This window comes from Oncorhynchus mykiss, chromosome 31 (genome assembly GCF_013265735.2).
Source record: "Oncorhynchus mykiss isolate Arlee chromosome 31, USDA_OmykA_1.1, whole genome shotgun sequence".
NCBI classification, from domain to species: domain Eukaryota; kingdom Metazoa; phylum Chordata; class Actinopteri; order Salmoniformes; family Salmonidae; genus Oncorhynchus; species Oncorhynchus mykiss.
In genome coordinates, this window is record NC_050571.1 from 28,286,915 (window position 1) to 28,308,366 (window position 21,452).

A 21,452-nucleotide genomic window follows, 5' to 3' on the forward strand; every position below is an offset into this window, starting at 1 on the left:
GTGCAGGTCACACTGATGCGACAACATCCAAGCTGGGAGAGGCAGTGTAATTTTCAACTCTCCGGTGTGGGCGGACTAATCTACCTGTTCATGTTGTAGGGCCGTTTGACTCAATATGTACTTAATTTGACAGCATTATTTTAAAGAATTTGAAATATGCCATGCGATCTCCACCGTGCCATCCACAAAAAGGTTTCATATAGAACCAAAATGGGTTCTATTGCTTGATCGGTCGCGTCATGCGGTTAGTCATGCCGAACGTTCTCAGCCCTCTATCGGCGGCGCCATAGTGGTGCCCAAAGCGGTGGTAAGCCCAGTCATTCTGGACTGAGGCTAAATACTGTTTAGTCTAATTACACTTTAGTGCCTGGAAATACGATGACATCGATAAAGTAATCAAATATTTAGTAGAACACAACTTTGCCTGCATTATCATGTCATCAAATGTACTTTAGACAGTTGGAAAAGATGTCATTAGTTAGCAAAATTGGTCAAAAATAGCTAGCAAATGTGATGCATTAATGCCATTGTAGTTTTGAATGTCCATTCAATGAGCATTGTGGCTAATGTAGTCATTCTACACATTCAAAATTGGCCTAGAAATGCTAACATCAAATGCATTATGACAGCACTATTTCCCCCCTGGCAACAATGTCATTCCCAAAAATAGGTATTGACAATAACATGAAAGAGGTACTAAGAAAATCGGTGCTAAATTGTAGGAGGAGAACTTCCCACATCTGACAGGCTTACGGTATTATAATATAGATGACATCAATTGATTATTGAAGAATAGAACTTATAAATCATGAATTTATTTCAACTGTCGTACCCCATCAGAACCCAAAATATAATCTTGCTCAGCCTGGCTGTACTCCATTGTTTGTAAACAATGCAATTGTAAACCATAGGGTCCAAAATGGTTGACAACCTTGATAAAGATGAGAAAAAACTGATGATCCTTGTTGAATCATGAACAATGATGAATGAGAACGTTACAGAGGGTCGAAGATCATACCCCCATGACATGTTAACCTCTCACCATTACCAATAACAGGGAGGTTAGCATGTCATGATTAATTCAGGATGATCCGTAATCATGGTAGCATCCACATTAATGTAGGAGTGTTTAGAAACATATTCAATTCTTATTTACAAAAAAAGTGACTCCAAAATGACACAATACATGACTTACATTAATTTCTATTGGGCACAAAATAATCTGAAAAAAACAAAACGAATATCAAATGCATCCAACAAGTTTCACAAGCTTGATGTAGTCATTGCGTGCTTGGAATATGGGACCAAATAGTAAACTTTTGACTACTTCTTTTATAAGAATCTTTCGGGGTGGCAATAATTTTGATGCCTACCTTTTTGAGAAAAACAATTATTACTTTTGAGCGTACAATATAGCTCAGTATTTGATTATAGTCATTATTGCTCATCTTTATACATTTGACATTTTAGTAATTTAGCAGACACAATTATCCAGAGCAACTTACAGGAGCAATTAGGGTTAAGTGCCGTGTTCAAGGCACAGATTTTTCACCTACTTGGTTCAGGGATTCAAACCAGCGACCTTTTGTTTACTGGCCCAACACTCTTAACCGCTAGGCTACCTATCAATGGTGTCAATCATTTCGGACCCCACTGTAGTTTCAAAACATGGTTAAAACACACATTTTTATCTCATGGAGGGTCAGTCCTCGCATCCATGGATGGTCAATCCTTGCTCTATCTATGCAGTTTAGAGTGGTAAAATGTTTAGAATTGTGGATTGCCCATTCAATCTTGATCTGTTATTTTATGTTTTTCTTTCAGGATCTTGAAAGGTTTCTGGAAGAAATTGATGGACAAAAGATCCAAGATTTGCTGCTGTCTGCTTCTGAAATGTCTTACACCTACAGCAACAAACTTCTCCTTATAATGGACAAGGAAGAGTGGACTCGTCAGCGAGTAGAAGAGGAGTACAGCATAGATCCTCATTATTCAGTAATGGTCAGTGATGCTTGTGTATACAATGATTCATGTCTCCCAACCATTAACAGTGGCACAGTGGTGAAGATATTTGGTACTGCCTCAGAGGATGGACATACTCTGTCCGGTTACTCTGGTTCTTCACTAGCAAATCTAATGTTGAAACGATCATTGAGGGCAGCATCCGTTTTCTCCCTTGACATCAATACCACTTCTTCATTTCATAATGACTTCATGAGGGTTTTTAAGTATCATGACAATAATGCTGTCTTGGAAACTACCAGCCCGGGAGATCTTCTCATCTTTCAAATCATGGATCACACTGACACTGCAGCTGAGTACCATGCTCCAAAGAGACCCATTGATCACACCACACAGTATGATAAACAGCACATCCTAATACTGGAAGATAACCCCGTTGTTCGGGAAGCTGCTAAATTTCTATATGAGAAACATCCCACTGTGACCTCTGTGTACATCCTGGAAAACCAACAGCCTAAACTGATCAAAGGCGACCCGGTGCCACTGTCAGAAGAGAGCAGACTGGTCCTTGTAGGCCATGGGAGCAGAGACAGCGAAGGAGAGATGAGGTTTGGAGGGTACAAAGCCGAAGACGTGGCTGACATCATTGGACGTACTGCCAGGACTAGTGACCATATTAAAACCACAAGTGTGGTGGCCTGTGAAGTTGGGTCTGATGAAGCCTTCAAGAACACCCTGTTAAAAGAGCTCCACACCAGGTCTATTGAGACAGAGCTACACCTAAGGAGTTCTTTGCTCCAAGTCAGCCACTCTGGGGAGAAGATAACTGTAGAAATAACCCCCACTGGATTGGAAACAAGACATAAGGATGACAGCAAGAAAGTGGTGGCAATGTTAGACAGAGATGGAAATGTCGTCACTAGAGAACAGTTCAGCAACAGGGGGGAAGGGATTTTTTCAAATGAGAGAAACTTTCTAGGGGAAACTTCTGTTCAAGAACGTTTTAAAAAATACAGAGACACATGGCCAGACAATCCAAAGAGATTTGTTGAATCTTATGCACGTAGAAAATATACTGATGAACTTGAAGCCTTAACCTGGGCAATTTTTCAACCAATGAAAAGTGATGAAAATTCAAAAAAGTTACAGACAAATTTGGACAATGAAGAGTTTCTGATATGCAATATTGAGAGGCAAATGATAAACGGAAGAAATACAATAAAGGAGAAAACATGGATTGAAGATAACAATGTCATTAAAGGTATTCTTGATAACTGCTATGAAATGAAGTCAGGTGAGGATATTCTAAGTGTGATCCATCACAATGCAAAGCTTGGAGAAGATAAGACCACCTACCTGATGTTACATGACTGGATTTATGAGATAAACCCCCAAACTTTATATGTGTTTCCAGTGGGGAAAAAGCTCGACAACAATGAAAAGGGAAATCAAAACAGAATAGATGAGATAAAACGTTGTGTTGAGGAACAGATTGGCAAAGAACATTATCCAGCCATCCGTAAAAATATAGGCAAAGATGGCAAAGAAAGTTATCCTAATTTTGTGAAAGAAACTCTTCAAGGGGAATACATTAATAAAGGCTCACAAGGTATGATGAAGGAGGCATGGTACAGAACATATTTCTTGGCATCAATAATATCAGAGTCCTCCAGAAACTTCCGTACATTTCCTCTTGTCCTGATGGCCTTAGATATGGCCCACAGCACAGACAATAATGTGAAAGAGAAAGGTTTGAGTTTCCTCATGGAGAATCATCCAATGACAGCAGGTGGTACTTGGGTGGATCCAAGTAGGCGAGGATTTTTTGGTTCGTCCTCAGACAGAGATTCTAGCAAATTAGAAAACAAATCAGAAAAAACACGTAAGACCCCAAAGGAATTAATAAAGAATCTTTTGGACCTTACAGAAAAAGAGAATAATGTGTTTGAAGAATGGTGTAAATTGAAAAAAATGGATAACAACAAGGTAGCAGATGAGATCTACAAACTTGCAAATGAGTATGCGCTAGTGAATGAGATTTCAAAAAGTTCATTCATAGAGGATTATAATTATTTCTTAAAGGAAATTGGCAAACAATCAACCCAAAATGAGGTCACTGGACTTTTGGGTGGGTCCCATGATGGCTCCGTGACATTGAAAGATCTACATTCCGCTTCAGAAGTAGAGCATTCACTCAAGCTCTCTTCATATTACGCCAGGTCCTCTGCTATGTTTGCTGAACAGATTCACAATCAGTTGAGGAGAGAATTTGGTGACAGGCTGGACTCGGAGGAACTACATGTCAAAGAAGGCAGTATTAGGCTGGAGGATGGACAATTTCGATGCCAGCTCACATCGAAGAAGAATCTCCGGGAAACAATTGAATTTAAGGTGGAGTTGCATCCAGAGGGACAACTATACACAGAGAAAATGTGGAAAAACATGGAGACAGTTCATGGCCTGGAGATTCCAGATGGGACCCATTCTCACCAGGTCTTGAAGCACCTAGAGCACACAGGGATGGCAATTGGAGCAGTGGGACTCATGTTGGGGATGCAAGGAGCTGTTCATGCTTTTGAAGAGGGGGACATTGAACATGGTACAATAGCCACGTTACAGACTGTACATGGAGTCACAGGAATGACCTTGGCTGCAGTTGGAAAACAAGTTCCTCAGGTTTTAGAGCGCAAGGCAATGAGAGCCATGGTAACATTAATCAAAAGCCCTGTGGTGAAACGTGCCCTGGTGGTTATGCCAATCATAGGGATTGGTTTTGGAATTTACAATATTGTGGAAGACTTTAAGAGGAAAGATGCACTGGGGTATATTGATGCCACCTTCGATGCTGCAATAGTTGCCTTGGATTTTCTTGAAATCGTTCAACCAGAACTGGCGCCATTTATTGTGCCAATCAACCTGGCACTAAATACCATACGAATGATCTTTGATGATGTATATCTTGATATTCAGACTGAACTCATTCATTTACCACCAAATGCTGGAGTTTTGGCAAAAATAAGAGCATTCTTTGTTGGCTTTGGGAAAGGACTTTTACACGTTATCCTTGATGTGGCAAGCTTTTTTTATACCATTCCTTATCGTGAGATTGAGGAGGGACGAAGGCTTGTTCAACAAATTTCAGACCACCAAAAGTACTATTATTTTGCAGAGGTACAGGATGGGAGAAAGGCCATTGATTTCACAGCTGGTGAGGATTCTTGGAATGGAGGGAGTATCACTTTTTGTCTCTCAGACCAGGGACCATCTGACTTCTGCATGGATTATTTTGTATCCAGTGACGAAAACTTGGGGAAAAGGTGTTGGACTATTGACACACAAAGAACTAAAGATATTGTTCTAGGCATTGGAGAATCACATAGATTAACTTACAAAAACATAGATATAAAAATACTCCTATTCATAAAAGTTGGCTCTAGGTCTGTCGTTTCTGGTTATGAGGCTTTGTCAGACACAAGATTTGGAACATATTGGGGAAACAATGAAGCAAATAATTTTTTTGCCGTTCAGAAGGCAGATGACGACCATGGCATTGAAGTCATGTTGAGCTATTACTACAAGCTTTATGGAAAAAATGGTGATGACGTGTTCTATTTGGGACCTCAAAAAAGCTATGTGGAGGGGTGTGGCGGCAAAGACACTTTCATCATTCCTGTCTATGGAGGAAACACAATTATTAATAACTATGATCCTTTCAAATCAACAGATGTCCTACTCCTCGGCGTTAACTACAGTCAGATTTCTGTCAGTAAGTCAGGAAATGATATGGTTTTAAGATATCTTGGTAACCATAACATTAGGATTATGAACTGGTTTTTGGGGGACGAATATCGGCACATGAACATGATGTCAGAGGACGGAGTCCTGTTCGACATCTCCACCACAGTGATTTCCTCTGTCCAACTGATTGCCAGAGGTATCAATAGAATGTCTAAAACTCACGGCCAGACAGTGAACGCTTCCGAACCACTTCTCCTTAGCGTTACTAATATCATGGGGTCTCCTTACAATGACATACTAATAGGAAATAGACAGAAGAATCTGATTGATGGTGGAGGGGGTCAGGACCACCTGAGGGGAGGAGAAGGAGAGGACATATATATGGTTTATGAGAAAAAACTGTCAAAGATATTAATTGAAAATCACTCCTATGACAATGAAACAGACCTACTGGTGATAGAGGCAAACCTTCATGAATTCAAAGTTAAAGTGGATGGAAACCATCTCAAAATGATGCCTTTTGCTGATCAAAGTTCTGATGTGACCTTAATGAACTGGTTCCGTTCAGATGCGGACAGGCACTTGCTTGTTATCACAAAGGATCTGGTCACCTTCAGCATCTCTGAGAACAAGGCAGCCTGTGAGCAGATTGACTCATTTAAGAGCAAATGCCTCATAAGTCAGAATCTAGATTACAGAAAGTCCACAGCTGCTCTACATGTGGATCTGCAGGAGGATGAGGCTTTCCAAAGTGTAACAGAGGTGCGAGGCTCAGCCTTCAATGACATCATCAAAGGGAACGTACAACGCAACACAATTGTGCCAGGGCGAGGAACAGACTTTCTTCAGGGGCGAGGAGGGGAGGACTGGTATGTTGTAACTCCAGGTCAAGGCTTGAAAACCATTGAGAACCACTCACCCGATCTGGCTACTGATGTACTTTTCCTGAGAGAAAAATATGATTTAATCAATTGTAAATGTAATGGACCAGACATTTATCTCTCCATAAATGGCTCACAGGAAGTCCTATTGAAGGGCTGGTTTCACTCAAGGAACTCTCAACACCTCCACATCCAATCAGCTGATGGAATAACATTTCAACTGGAGTCCAATGCCAGCAGTTGCGATGGCTCCTTAAAGCTGCCTCAGTCTGTGGATTTCCGAAATAGGGTGACTGGAGAAATCATGAAGATGAATAACAGCGACTTTGCCTCAGTGGTGGAAATGTATGGCTCATCTGGTTTCGACAGCATGGAAGGAAATGACAAAAATAACATGCTGGATCCTTTTACTGGAGGTGGTAGCATGGTGGGAGGAGATGGGGAGGATACCTACGTAGTGAACACTGGATATGGAACCAACATCATGATTGAAAACTTTGCAGAGGATGAAAGAATGGATACTGTGTTGTTTGAGATGGATTTCCTTGGTGGTGGTCAACTCACTGTTCAGTCTGACAAGCATGATGTACTTGTGAGCACAGGTACACAGGGGCATAAAATTCAGGTCCGAGTGCTCAACTATAATTCAGGGCAACAACACCAACACCTTAGCTTCCAGAGCTCTGATGGAGTGCATTTTTGGGTTAGATCTCCAGTTGGAAACAAAACGCGTAGCTTTCAAAAGCCTTGGATTGAAGCTTACAAAGTGACAATGAAAGGAAAACTGGGAGACTGCCAAATAGATCTGAGTTCTCAATCAAATTTATCATTGGTTCACACTGTGCAGGGCTGTCCCCATGACTCCAATTACATTACAGGTAATGAGCAGGAGAACGTACTCTTCGGTGGCATCAAGGATGATGCACTGGATGGAGGGGCCGGCCATGACACCTTGCTGGGGGGTCAGGGCAATGACATCCTGATTGGGAACATAGGAGATGACACTCTTTATGGAGAGGAAGGGAGTGACACCATGATGGGCGGCTCAGGCTCTGACACCTTTGTTCCCGGACCAGGGGCTGATCTAGTGGACGGGGGCCCAGGGAGAGACACTGTGCTGTACCAGGGGGATCATGAGAGGGGTGAGGGCGTTTACGTCAACCTGCTGAGCGGAGAATGCCGTCAGGCAGATGCCGAGGGAGATGTGTTGAAGGATGTTGAGAATGTGATTGGCACTATCTACTCAGATATCTTGGTGTCTGGCTACGAACCTGCCCTACTAAAAGGCTCTGACGGCAACGACATTCTAGTGTCCCTTGTGGGAGGAGATTACTTGATTGGAGGAGAAGGAAGTGACATTTACATGATGGTTTCCCACCATGGCTCAGTGATCATAGACAACTGTGCTACAGATAATGCCACGGACATTGTGTACCTGCGCTCTCTGTCTGAGAAGTCTGTTGACTGTTCATATCTACTTGACGGAGTGTTTCTGACATTTTATGGACTCGGCGACACTACTGTTGACATAGAGCTGCGAAACTGGGTCAACTTCAGTCATGAGTGTGGCCATCTTATGCTGGTCCTCAATGAGGGTGAAATATCTGTAGATGAACTCATGCAGGAGTGTGAGTTGAGATATAACATGCAAAGAGTCGTGGCAACTGTTACATTAATCCTTCTACTTGCCGTTTTACATGGCATTATTTTGGTAATACCTGTAATCCATAGAAAGAGGAAGAGGGGACAAGGAGGGAAAGACAGCAGTGATAGAGCTACTGAAATGGGGAAAGACACAATAGAAGTGCGAGAAGAGGACGCACCTCTCCAGGGCTTAACTTCTCAACCTAAAGTAGAGGAAGAAGAGGAAGAGAAGGAAACTGAATGAGAACGATAGACATTCAGTAACTCAGGACAGGACCTCAGAGGATGTAAAGGAGACAAGTGAGTGATCTACACCCTCATAATAAGTTTGGAGGACGAAAACAAGGGGAGCAAAAGATATAACCACATGGCATAAAGTACTAACCAACTCCCTCCACTTAATATCAAGCAAATGTAACCTGACCAATGGTTTTATGTTAATCTCTTACTAAACACAGCTATGAATACCTAACTACAGTATCAGAACGAATCACTGTTCATAAATAATCACTTCTTGTTATTATATCCTTATATTATACAAAAATAGCTACTCTGTCTGGAAGTTTAAAAATGTACAAATATCATGTTTAAATCAATGAAATGTTAATAAAATGCAAAGCTCAATCTTTTTTTAAACTTATTTCTACCCTATTATACATCTATGCTTGAATTGACCAGTTTCCTTTCAGCTTGGATGTGGCATGTGTTGAACTGAACAGCAGATGACAGTATTGGAAAGCCTAGCACTAGTAGTTTGTAAAAAGATATCTCACACAGAGCCTTTAGTTAATAGAACCTAATCATTCGAGGCATCCAGTTGTCGCCAAGGTAACTTTTCAAGTCAGTCCACCACACTACAGCATGTCATTAATTATTTAGGAAAATGTATATAAAACTTGTATAAAATGCATTTTTAATTATATGACAATATTTTATGTTTTATCTCCAATAGAGGTCACCCGATTAATCGGGAATGGCCGATTAATTATGGCCGGTTTCAAGTTTTCATAACAATGGGTAATTGTATTTTTGGACACCGATTTGCCGATTTTTGTTTTTTTACACCTTTTTATAAGAAATTAATGTTAGCAGGCACTATTAACTAAGTATGCAGGTTTAAAAATATATACTTCTGTATTGATTTTAAAGAAAGGCATTGATGTTTATGGTTAGGTACATTGGTGCAAGACAGTGCTTTTTTTGCAAATGCGCTTGTTAAATCATCATCATCATCGTTTGTCGATTATATGCAACGCAGGACACGCTAGATAAACTAGTAATATCATCAACCATGTGTAGTTAACTAGTGATCATGTTAAGATTTATTGTTTTTTATAAGATAAGTTTAATACTAGCTAGCAACTTACCTTGGCTTCTTGCTGCCCTCACGTAACAGGTAGTCTCTCGTGGAGTGCAATGTAAGGCAGGTGGTTAGAGCATTGGACTAGTAACCGGATGTTTGCAAAAAACGAATCCCAGAGCTGACAAGGTAAAAATCTGTCATTCTGCCCCTGAACATGGCAGTTAACCCACCTTTCCTAGGCCGTCATTGAAAATAAGAATGTGTTCTTAACTGACTTGCCTAGCTATAATATAGGGAAATTGTGTCACTTCTCTTGCGTTCTGTGCAAGCAGTCAGGGTATATGCAGCAGTTTGGGCCGCCTGGCTCATTGCAAACTGTGTAAAGTCCATTTATTCCTAACAATGGCAGTAATTAATGTTCCATAATTGTCCATAATTATGACATAACATTGTAGGTTGTACAATGTAACAGCAATATTTAAACTTAGGGATGCCATCTGTTAGATAAAATTCGGAACACTGAAAGAATAAACGTTTTGTTTTCTGAATGATAGTTTGCGGATTCAACCATTTTAATGACCAAAGACTCGTATTTCTGTGTGTTATTATGTTATAATTAAGTCTATGATTTGATAGAGCAGTCTGACTGAGCGATGGTAGGCAGCAGCAGGCTCGTAAGCATTCATTCAAACAGTACTTTCCTACGTTTGCCAGCAGCTATTGTGCTGTTTATGACTTCAAGCCTATCAACTCCCGAGATTAGGCTGGTGTAACCGATGTGAAATGGCCAGCTAGTTAGCGGGGTGCGCGCTAATAGCGTTTCAAACGTCACTCGCTCTGAGACTTGGAGTAGTTGTTCCCCTTGCTCTGCAAGGTTAACGCTGCTTTGAGGGTGGCTGTTTTCGATGTGTTCCTGGTTCGAGCCCAGGTAGGAGCGAGGAGAGGGACAGAAGCTATACTGTTACACTGGCAATACTAAAGTGCCTATAAGAACATCCAATCGTCAAAGGTATATGAAATACAAATGGTATAGAGAGAAATAGTCCTGTAATTCCTATAATAACTATAACCTAAAACTTCTTACCTGGGAATATTGAAGACTCGTGTTAAAGGAACCACCAGCTTTCATATGTTCTCATGTTCTGAGCAAGGAACTTAAACGTCAGATTTATTACATGGCACATATTGCACTTTTACTTTCTTCTCCAACACTTTGTTTTTGCATTATTTAAACCAAATTGAACATGTTTCATTATTTATGAGGCTAAATTGATTTTATTGATGTATTATATTAAGTTAAAATAAGTGTTCATTCAGTATTGTTGTAATTGTCATTATTACAAATACATTTTAAAAATTGGCCGATTAATCGGTATCGAGTTTTTTTGGTCCTCCAATAATCAGTATCGGCGTTGAAAAAATCATATTCGGTCGACCTCTAATCTCCAAGGCATTCCTAGTCGATCACCAAACATTTCTGTAAAAAAAACAACGATAAAGCCTTGCGTTCCTATTTTTTTAAATTAATTTTGCACTGTTGGTGGTAGGTGCAGCCCTAGTGCCGGAAAGACAAAGTGTTCCCATTTTTAACCATTTCATGTGTCTGAAGGAATAACTCCACCTACCCAGCAGGCCCAGAGAACAAATCAATTGCACCTATAGGCCTACCTTGAACGCACAGCAAAGTTGATACTGTGAGATTTCAAAACTTTTAAAACCATGACGAGGAAGACTCCACGGATACAGCAAAGAGCTGCTGTTTTATGTGTAAGTTCATGTTTAAGTTGTTATTCAGCACTGTAAACACTTTGTTCAACACCTTTTTAAGCCATAAAATGTGAGTTCTCCCTACTTCCACACGCTACAACCAGCACTGTATATATCAATGATGTCACTCTTGCTGCTGGTGTCACGTTCTGACCTTAGTTCCTTTGTTATGTCTTTGTTTTAGTTTGGTGAGTTGGGATGGGTAGTCTATGTTCTTTTTTCTATGTTGTGGTTTTGTGTTTGGCCTGGTATGGTTCTCAATCAGAGGCAGGTGTCGTTCATTGTCTCTGATTGAAAATCATACTTAAGTAGCCTTTTCCCACCTGTGTTTTGTGGGTGATTATTTCCTGTTTAGTGTTTTTTCCATTCACCTTACGGGACTGGTCGTTTGTCGTTTATTGTTTTGTCCAGTGTTCAGTTATTTTACTAAAAATATGAACACTTACCACGCTGCGCTTTGGTCCTCACCTTCTTCCACCACAGACGATCGTTACAGCTGGTGATTCTCTGATCCACCTCTACGCAGACAACACCATTCTGTATACATCTGGCCCTTCTTTGGACACTGTGTTAACAAACCTCCAAACGAGCTTCAACGCCATACAACACTCCTTCCGTGGCCTACAACTGCTTTTAATGAAATGCTAGTAGAACTAAGTGCATGCTCTTGAACCGATTGCTGCCCGCACCTGCCCGCCCGACTAGCATCACTACTCTGGACGGTTCTGACCTAGAATATGTGGACAACTACAAATACCTAGGTGTCTGGTTAGACTGTAAACTCTCCTTCCAGGCTCACATTAAGCATCTCCAATCCAAAATTAAATCTAGAATCGGCTTCCTATTTTGCAACAAAGCCTCCTTCGCTCATGCTGCCAAACATACCCTCGTAAAACTGATTATCCTATCCTCAAATTTGGCGATGTAATTGACAAAATAGCCCCCAACACTCTACTCAGCAAACTGGATGTAGTCTATCACAGTGCCATCCGTTTTGTCACCAAAGCCCCATATACAACCCACTAATGTGACCTGTATGCTCTCGTTGGCGGGCCCTCACTACATATCCGTCGCCAAACCCACTGGCTCCAGGTTATCTATAAGTCTTTGCTAGGTAAAGCCCTGCCTTATCTCAGCTCACTGGTCACCATAGCAGCACCCACCCGTAGCATGCGCTCCAGCAGGTATATTGCACTGGTCATCCCCAAAGCCAACACTTCCTTTGGCCACCTTTCCTTCCAGTTTTCTGCTGCCAATGACTGGAATGAATTGCAAAAATCAATTATATCTCCCTCTCTAACTTTAAGCATCAGCTGCTTACCAAACAATGTACACAGCCAATCTGTAAATAGCACGTCCAACTACCTCATCCCCATATTATTACTTACCCTCTCGATCTTTTGTACCACAGTATCTCTAATTGCACATCATCTTCTGCACATATCTATCACTCCAGTATTAATGTTAAATTGTAATTATTTCGCCTCTATGGCCTATTTATTGCCTGTGTTGTTGTTTTTGTCGCACTGCTTTGCTTAATCTTGGCCAGGTCGCAGTTGTAAATTAGAACTTGTTCTCAACTGGCTTACCTGATAAAATCAAGGTGAAACAAAAATAAATAATAAATAAATAAACGCAAGCTGCAATGAATGAGTATAGCAAAGTATTAGTGACTTGTCTTTTTTCATTTCAAGGAATATTTCACTTTCTCTGGTCATAGGAGTAACATCATGAATTGGTGCATGAAACAGAAATAATGCAGTGCAACTTGAGTTTCGCCATCAATTGGAAGACTGTGTCCCCTTTTTTTAGCGCAGGGAAGGAGGATGGAGGGACACTGAGGCGGGTGAGAGGCAGCCTCACCACTGCTCCCTCCCTCCCCTCAGACTGTCCATCAGATGCAGGCCATCAGTCCTGTAAAAAGAAAAGACGCAAATGATTATGCTCACTTAGCTGTGCCTCACAAGTAATACAACAAATTATATATTACAGTGTGATCATATAACTACTAAATATAATTTCAAAATGTTCTGAGTCATTTAAAAAAAAATCTGAGCGGTAGATCTAGTCTTGCATTTTGACTCAGAATGTGATCTTGATTCAAAAGGTTGGTGACCACTGTATTAAACAATTTCTGATATACATGCCTTCTATTTTCTTTTATAAGTAAAATCAGGATTATGCCTCTACTGTCATTCATTCCAATTAGACTGGTTTGGATTCCTCCCTGACCAATATGGCTGCCATTTTGACCCCATTTCAAAACGTTAAGGGTTCATGCCATATCCCCTATAATCATTTTATAGAAAAAAAAATATATATATTTTTTTTTAATTGAATTTTTTTTGTTGATCTAACATATTTGTATAGGATGTCTATGGTATTTTTAAAATTGTATATATATTTTTTATTATTGGAGAAAAATCAGTATACGTAAGAAGTATACAAACAGACAATGATAACATATGCTAGGGGGTAGAACAAATGACAGATTATACAAAGACCTTAAAAGATGCACACATATTGATTGTTTTAACAGCTTTCTTATTAGAAGAATGTATAATGGTCTTAATGTACTGCTCGAATTCCTTATCGAAAAAACACAGAAGCGTGGTTTTTTATTCGTCAATTTACATTTATGAATATGACATTTTGCCATTAGCACAATTAGATTTATAAGGTAACATTGTTTTTTCTTTATCTTTACTATGGTTAAGGAAACCGAGCAGCACATTCGACCAATAAAAAACAAAAGTCATCAAGAATATTAACAATTATAAAACTGTGAATATCTCTCCATAATTATTTTACATGTAGACAATGCCAAAATACATTTGAAACTGTTTATGGATGCTCAACACAAAAAGTACAATCAATGTCAATGTCTTTTTAAAGTTTATTCAGGTAATGATTCACAGGGTAATACTTATGGATCATTCTGAAAGAGACCTCTTTGACCTTCTTAACAAGCAAGTATTGGTGTGGTAATAACCAGACTTTTTTTTCCAACAGATATTAGTGACCAATGTATTCCAGTAATTTGTGACTTGAGGAATGGATACAATATCCCTTTGAAATAAAGCACCTGTTGTTCTGAGGTAGCAAGAAGAAACATATTTTCCCTATTGTAGAGTCAACTGGATTAAGCGAGGGCAGGTCAAGAAGGTGAGGTCTGGCTACACCTCTAAATAACATGAGAGTTCCAGATGGAATAGCATCAGACTATGGCGAACTCTCTAGGTGTGACAGTGATCTTGTAAAGATAAAAATTCCTCATAATCGAGTAACAATCCTTCTGCATTAAAAGGTTGACTCACCAGTAGGATATGATTATTGAACCAGTTCTTAAAAAATAAAGACTTGTTTCTATATAAAATGTCCTTATTGTTCCAAATAAAATACCTATGCGGGGGAAAGTTATGTTTATATATTAACGACCACGCTAAGAATACTTGTCTGTGAAAAGCAGATAATTTTGCAGGAATCTTATCAACGTTATAGTTACAAAGTAACATACAATTGAGGCCACCAAAACGGGAGAAGATATAACGAGGGATGAACTTCCAAATTGAAGTAGGATTCTTTAAAAAATGTTTAGCCCAATTTATCTTAAAAGTATTATTCAAAGTAGGAAAATCTAAAAAAAAAAGTTTTTTAAATGGAGTCCACCATATTCATATGAGTTCATAACGACAGATTTCCTAATATAATGTGTACGATTTTTCCAGATGAAGTTGAAAAGCACCTGGTCAACCACTACCTATTTTGTTGTCAAGATATAGGGACTGGGCTGCATAAGTAAGTCTGGAGATGCCTTCAGCTTTAGAAAGCAATACTCGACCTTTCAAGGATAAATCCCTCTGCAACCAATGGTTCAACTTCTTTTTGTTTTTTTTCAATAATAGGTATAAAAATTTAAAGAGCATCTTTCCTGTTGATCCTTAGATAAATTAATCCCAAGGTAGGATGTCTATGGTAACAACATTACTGGGCGTCTGTTGCTGAAGACAGTTGCAGTTTACTTTACGCCTGCTACGTTAGGTTAGTTGCAAACATGCTCAGGAAATAATATGTGGTCTCTGATTGGTTTTTTTCACAGCCAATCACCTAAAGTTAACGCCCCATTTCCTCAATACCATCATATTGCACCATTGATGTGAAGGGGAAAATATCGTTTTTTTCTAGCCGGCGCCCACACTATAAAGGCCCTAGTCTGTCAGCGCTACAACCGAGGAAGTTTATACCTTTCTTCCAGGCTGGTGGAGCCTGAGCAAGTACTGGAATTGTCATTTTCCAACGCACCATCAAGAAAACATTTGCTCAGGTCCGTATTTTGGTTTTAGACAGACTGTTTGTTTCACCTTTTTGCTAAATGGATGCTAGACAAGCGTTTACAGGAAGTGCTATATGATGCTTTGCTGGTTAGTTACATTGCAGGAACAAAGTGCTTTCGATAGCGTAGGCCACCTTGCTTCGTTTTAGTGCTGACCAGAGCCATATCTAAATAGGTATCTAGTGCAGACGTTATATTCTGTATCTTTAGCAGCCTACGCCATAGCCTACTCTGGGATGCGGTAGTCAGGTTAAAGCTATTTATGAAGTGTCTCTTCATTCTGTTCATTCCGCCGTTAACTAGACGACATGGGCTATCTCCTGTTCGACCAGCTGAAATTACCCTGCGCCGTGCATTTAAGTGCGTTCTCGGTAGGCGGATGCCTGCCTGTTTTAATCGTCTGTTTTCTGACCAAAGGCCTTTTGTTTTAGCTCTAGGACGCAATTTGCCAAGACACTGATACATCTGGATTAATGCCGCAAATGTGTTTGGAAAATCCTCTCGGAACCTCTACGAGCCAGAATGTCGAATAAAATGTAATAACTCTTTACCGGTTGGTCCTTTTGCATGGAGTAATGTGAGACTGTATCCACAGGAAAGTAAAATTGGGCTACATCAACTTTACAAAGCGCTGGTAGTGCGTTCAGACTTAACACCTAAAGCCTGTGCAGTACTGAAGCACACGCTCTGCAAGTATGCATTCTTCTCGTGCATATATTCCATCTTGTGCGTATTCTTCGGGTGATAAATCTGTACGCACTACGGTTAACGGTGCTTTGAGAAGTCGACGTAATTCTACTTTCCTGTGGCCATCGTCACATTCCTACCCTTCAAAAGGACCGACAACCGGTAAAGTAAAAATATTTATATTTGGCCTTAGTGAGAACTTTACTGATCAAAAAACTTATTTCTGCAATTTAACGTCGGGTTTTCATGCTAGGGTGCAACTTTCTTTCTACCTTTTTCTCATGGTTTCTATTCCCATAGTGGCATTTGGCTCCTCAGTCGGCCTTAACATCAAGAAACACTGCCTTACTCCACCTGTTAACTGCGAACCCAAGTCTACCCTAAACCTCTGCAATGATGCAAATTAGCAGTGACCCAGCCAGCAACAAGAACTCCCTCATCAATGTGATGCACCGCTTCATTGCTGCAACCAACAACATGGATGAAACTATCATGGTGCCCAGCCTGTTGAGGGATGTGCCCCTGGAGGAACAGGAGAGCCAGCAGGTTGAGGTGGTGGAGAACAACAATGAGCTGTCCTACCCTAACAAGCAGAGGGACATGTATGAGCACTACCTCCTCCTCAAGTCCATAAAGAATGACATGGAGTGGGGCCTGCTGAAGAGGGAGATGAGCGGCGGGGCCAGCTTCCTGGAAATGGCAGTCAAGCAAGAGGAGCAGCAATCGATAACCAGGGGGCTCCCTGTCGACGAGAGCTCAGATCTGGAGGGCCAGTTCCACTACCACCTCAGGGGACTGTTTGGCGTCCTGTCAAAACTCACAGTGCAAGCAGACCACCTCACCAACCGCTACAAGAGGGAAATCGGAGGTGCTAACTTCATGAGATAGGGTCCCATCTGCCTGAACCTGGTCTGCGTGACTCAAACCGTGGTGTCATGGAAGACCTCTTGCCCCTAGTGCAACAGGGTGGTGGACTGACCAGCGCAACTACCTTATGATTTCTTTGACTCCTGTCTTGAGTAGTAACAATCCACCCCCACTCTGTCACTTGCTTCCCAAGCCTCCACTAATCATAAATGTATACCAATCTGACACTTGCATATGTTCCTGACTGTAAGGTCATATCTGATTCTGTAAACAGTTGATTGTAAGTTCATCAGGTTGACATTTTACGATTATTGGCTGTTAGAGTTTTCTGATATTGTATTTGGAGTCTAGTTGACACATGGCTCTGGTAGATGTACAAACTTCCCATAGTCTTCATTTCAAATCCAAACATTAATTTGTGGATTCACATGTATGTCAGTGGAATTGGATGTCTTTAACTGTCTCGCAAGGTTTGACTAGGAGTATTTGGAATGCTGGTTGTTCTGTCCCTCCTTAAAATGTAAAGGACACTTGTTTAAGCGCCTTTATTTAAAATATAAAGTTTATTCATCTTATTGCTCATGATGAAATGTGGCGTGCCTTGAATTTTTATAACTCAAAGTCCTGCTCAGATGCCCCCTACTGTTTGGTACACTTTGTTTGAATGGCAACCTACTTTTCTTTGTCAGACTTCTGTAACACCACTTAATTGTTATGTATTGTCCTTGGATATTTCAATTTTTATATTGGGCAGCAATGCAGTACAACTATAAAATAATAAACTTCACCTGTTCAAATTTGTGTCGCAATGGCTTTAAACCTCAGTGTATTAATTAATTGCCAAGGGTCTGTGTATACCATTTTCATATTAGCCAAGATTTATATTATCTCTATGGGTTTTAATGCGTGATCTCACTTGAACTTTCTGTTGCATAGTCCTGGTAGGAATGTGAGGGTGACGTGCTCCAACATGAGCACTGATTTGTCAGCGCAGTACAATTAATTGCATGATGCACTTTAAATCCACTACAGGCTCCTTGTGGGTGTAAAGTAGGATTGGGCAAGTCTTGGAATTGACTTAACAGTATGAAAGTGGTAAGAGCCCTGGCACTTGCCCTAGAAAATACCTTTGGATTAAAAAAAAAAATACAACTTGACAGTTGGCATAAAGTGTCACTCTTTTAGTAATATTTAGCTGGGCAAAATTTACAATTTCTTGCTTTGTGTTTGTAGTTTAATCCCTTAGTGATTTCTGATGCAACATTTCTGCTGAAGTGGACCAGGTTAAGGACATTGAGCTTTATAATGGATTTAGTGCTTTTGTATGCCATTGAGTCAAAAGTACGACTGCTTTAATGAGTTCATGAACTTTGGTATACACTAAAAGACCGACAGTATGTAGACACCTGCTTGTTGAACATCATTCCAAAATGGGCATTAATAGAGTTTTGCTGTAACAGCTGCCACTTCTGGGAAGGCTTTCCACTAGATGTAGGAACATTTCTACAGGGAGTTGCTTCCATTTAGCCACAAGCGCAGTAGTGAGGTCGGCACTGATGTTGGGCGATTAGACCTAGCTTGAAATCAGCTTTCCAAATGTGTTCGATGGGGTTGAGGTCATGGCTCTGCATGCCAGTCAAGTTCTTCCACACCGATCTCAAACCTTTTCTGTATGGCTGTGTCATGTATGGCTGTGTCAGGCTGTGTCATGCTGAAACGGAAGGACCTTCCCCAAACTGTTGCCACAAAGTTGGAAGCACATTGTCTAGAATGTCATTGCAGTGTTAAGATTTCCCTTCACTGGAACTAAAGGGCCTATCCCGAACCATTAATCCTCCACCAAACCGTTGCTCCTAGATGTTTCCACTTCTTAGTAACAGCACTTACAGTTGACTAGGTAAGAAATTGGATTGTTGGGATCCTTCGACGGTGCCACGTTGAAGATAACTGACCTCTTCAGTAAGGCCAGTCTACTGCCAATGTTTGTCTATGGAGATTGGATGGCTGTGTGCTCGATTGTATACACCTATCAGCAACAGGTGTGGCTGAAAAAGCAGAATCCACTAATTTGACAGGGTGTTCACACACTTTTAAAAAATATATGGTGTATGTTTTTCTTGTTCCACAGTTAAATTAATAGCTGTAGGCTACCTCATAAGCCACTATTCAGCAATTGTTCAACCTGCACATCACATTGTGGGCATCTAGGTTGATTGAGCAGAGAGATCTGAATAATAAGTAGCTTGCAGCTATAAAGAAATAAATTAGCATGGAATTTACCATAAATCCACAATAACCTTTTTGACTCTGTTTTATCATTCAGGACACCATTCTCAAAGCTCTAAATCAATAGCAATTACTTTCAGAATTTTCTTAAGAAAATATGGGTCAGTAAAGTAATTAACACTAAGCCACACTAAGCCATTAATTGCAATTATTTATAAAATCAACAGATAAGATCTGAATCTATGCATGACATGCATATCAAACACAAATTATAGCGTCCTCAAATGGCCATCTCCCATTCCCACCAGTCATCACTCTCTCAACCCCTCCCCTTAGCAACAGCTCCACCAACAGCAGCCAATAGGCTAACAAAGCTTTTTTTTCTCTTTCAAAGGCACAGCAGGGATTAAAACATGGCAGAGTGGAGGACTGAGAGGGACAGGAGGGGTGAAAGAGCACTGCTCCAAGGGCAGCTCTGACCCAACACCAAGCACTTGGGGATGCCTACGAGAGCACAGTTGTGTAAGGCTGGGTCCCTGAGTCGTCTTTGTAGATGCTCTCAATGTAAGCCGAGAAATATCCAAACAACAAAATCGCTGTAGCAAAATTGGTCAATCTTTCAGCCCACTCAAGTGAACTGGGTTAACCACTAATTGTGGGACAGCTGGTCAGACTCTTGATATGAATGGAAATTGGATTTCTACACATTACGCCCCACAACTGTTGGCTATCAGAGAGGATACGTTGTCTGTGGGCGGGAGACACAGTTTAGCACCATTTATTTATGTAATCAATGGACTGATCACTCATGTAGAGATTATTTTGACCTTTATCTGTGGTGCGTGACTGGATTAATCCATTGACCTTTATCTGTGGAGTGTGACTGGATTAATCCATTGACCTTTATCTGTGGAGCTTGACTGGATTAATCCATTGACCTTTATCTGTGGAGCGTGACTGGATTAATCCATTGACCTTTATCTGTGGCGCGTGACTGGATTAATCCATTGATCTAAACAAAATGGGGTTAGTTTCTTATTGAGTCAATTCAGGAAGAGAACTGAAATTCAATGAATGAATTGAAAATTACTTTTATTAATTGAAAATGATTTTTAATAGCATAAATATGTGAATACCTTTTCCTAAATGGAATGAGGCCCATATAGTCACGTTGTTACGCACTGATCGTTTGGACCACCTACAATGACTTGCGAAAGTATTCACCCCCTTGGCATTTTCCCTATTTTGTTGCCTTCAAACCTGGAATTATAATGGATTTTTGGTGGGTTTGTATCATTTGATTTACACAACATCCTTAGCACTTTGAAGATGCAAAATAATCTTCATTGTGAAACAGACAAGAAACAAAACTGAAAACTTGAGCGTGCAGAACTATTCACCCCCCCCCCCCCCCCCCCCCCCCCCCAAAGTCAATACTTTGTAGAGGCACCTTTTAATATCTTGTGGTATGTCTCTATAAACTTGGCACATCTAGCCACTGGGATTTTTGCCCATTCTTCCAGAGAAAACTGCTCCAGCTCCTTCAAGTTGGATGGGATCCGCTGGTGTACAGCAATCTTTAAGTCATACCACAGATTCTCAATTGGATTGAGGTCTGGGCATTGACTAGGCCGTTCCAAGACATTTAAATGTTTCCCCTTAAACCACTCAAGGGTTGCTTTTGCAGTATGCTTAGGGTCATTGTCCTGCTGGAAGGTGAACCTACATCCCAGTCTCAAATCTCTGGAAGACTGGAAGAGGTTTCCCTCAAGAATTTCCCTGTATTTAACACCATCCATCATTCCTTCAATTATGACCAGTTTCCCAGTCCCTGCTGATGAAAAACACCCCCACAGCATGATGCTGCTACTACCATGCTTCACTGTGGGGATGGTATTCTCGGGGTGATGAGTTTGCCCAGACATAGCGTTTTCCTTGATGGCCAAAAAGCTCAATTTTAGTCTCGTCTGACCAGAGTACCTTCTTCCATATGTTTGGGGATTCTCCCACATGCCTTTTGATGAACACCAAATGTGTTTGCTTA

The 21,452-nt window shown here is 40.6% G+C and overlaps 2 protein-coding genes across 5 annotated transcripts in view; both read left to right on the top strand.

The window, feature by feature from the left end:
• Positions 1 to 20,494, top strand: part of LOC110504299 — a 50,963-nt gene extending 30,469 nt beyond the window's left edge. For 2 of the 4 annotated variants that reach the window (XM_036970187.1, XM_036970188.1), the window contains one exon: positions 1,825 to 9,247. In XM_036970187.1, the coding sequence (XP_036826082.1) occupies positions 1,825 to 8,469 (6,645 nt within the window). In that variant the 3' untranslated portion in view covers positions 8,470 to 9,247. Of the gene's footprint in view, positions 1 to 1,824; positions 9,248 to 19,802 lie in introns of those variants that run through there. The other 2 variants (XM_036970190.1, XM_036970189.1) reach the window with 2 other exon arrangements.
• Positions 15,490 to 17,976, top strand: m1ip1 (Mid1-interacting protein 1). The gene is given in 2 exon segments (NM_001165231.2): positions 15,490 to 15,619; positions 16,616 to 17,976. A coding segment is annotated over 1 exon segment (495 nt). The 5' UTR covers positions 15,490 to 15,619; positions 16,616 to 16,708; the 3' UTR covers positions 17,204 to 17,976.
• Positions 20,495 to 21,452: the final 958 nt, after the last annotated feature.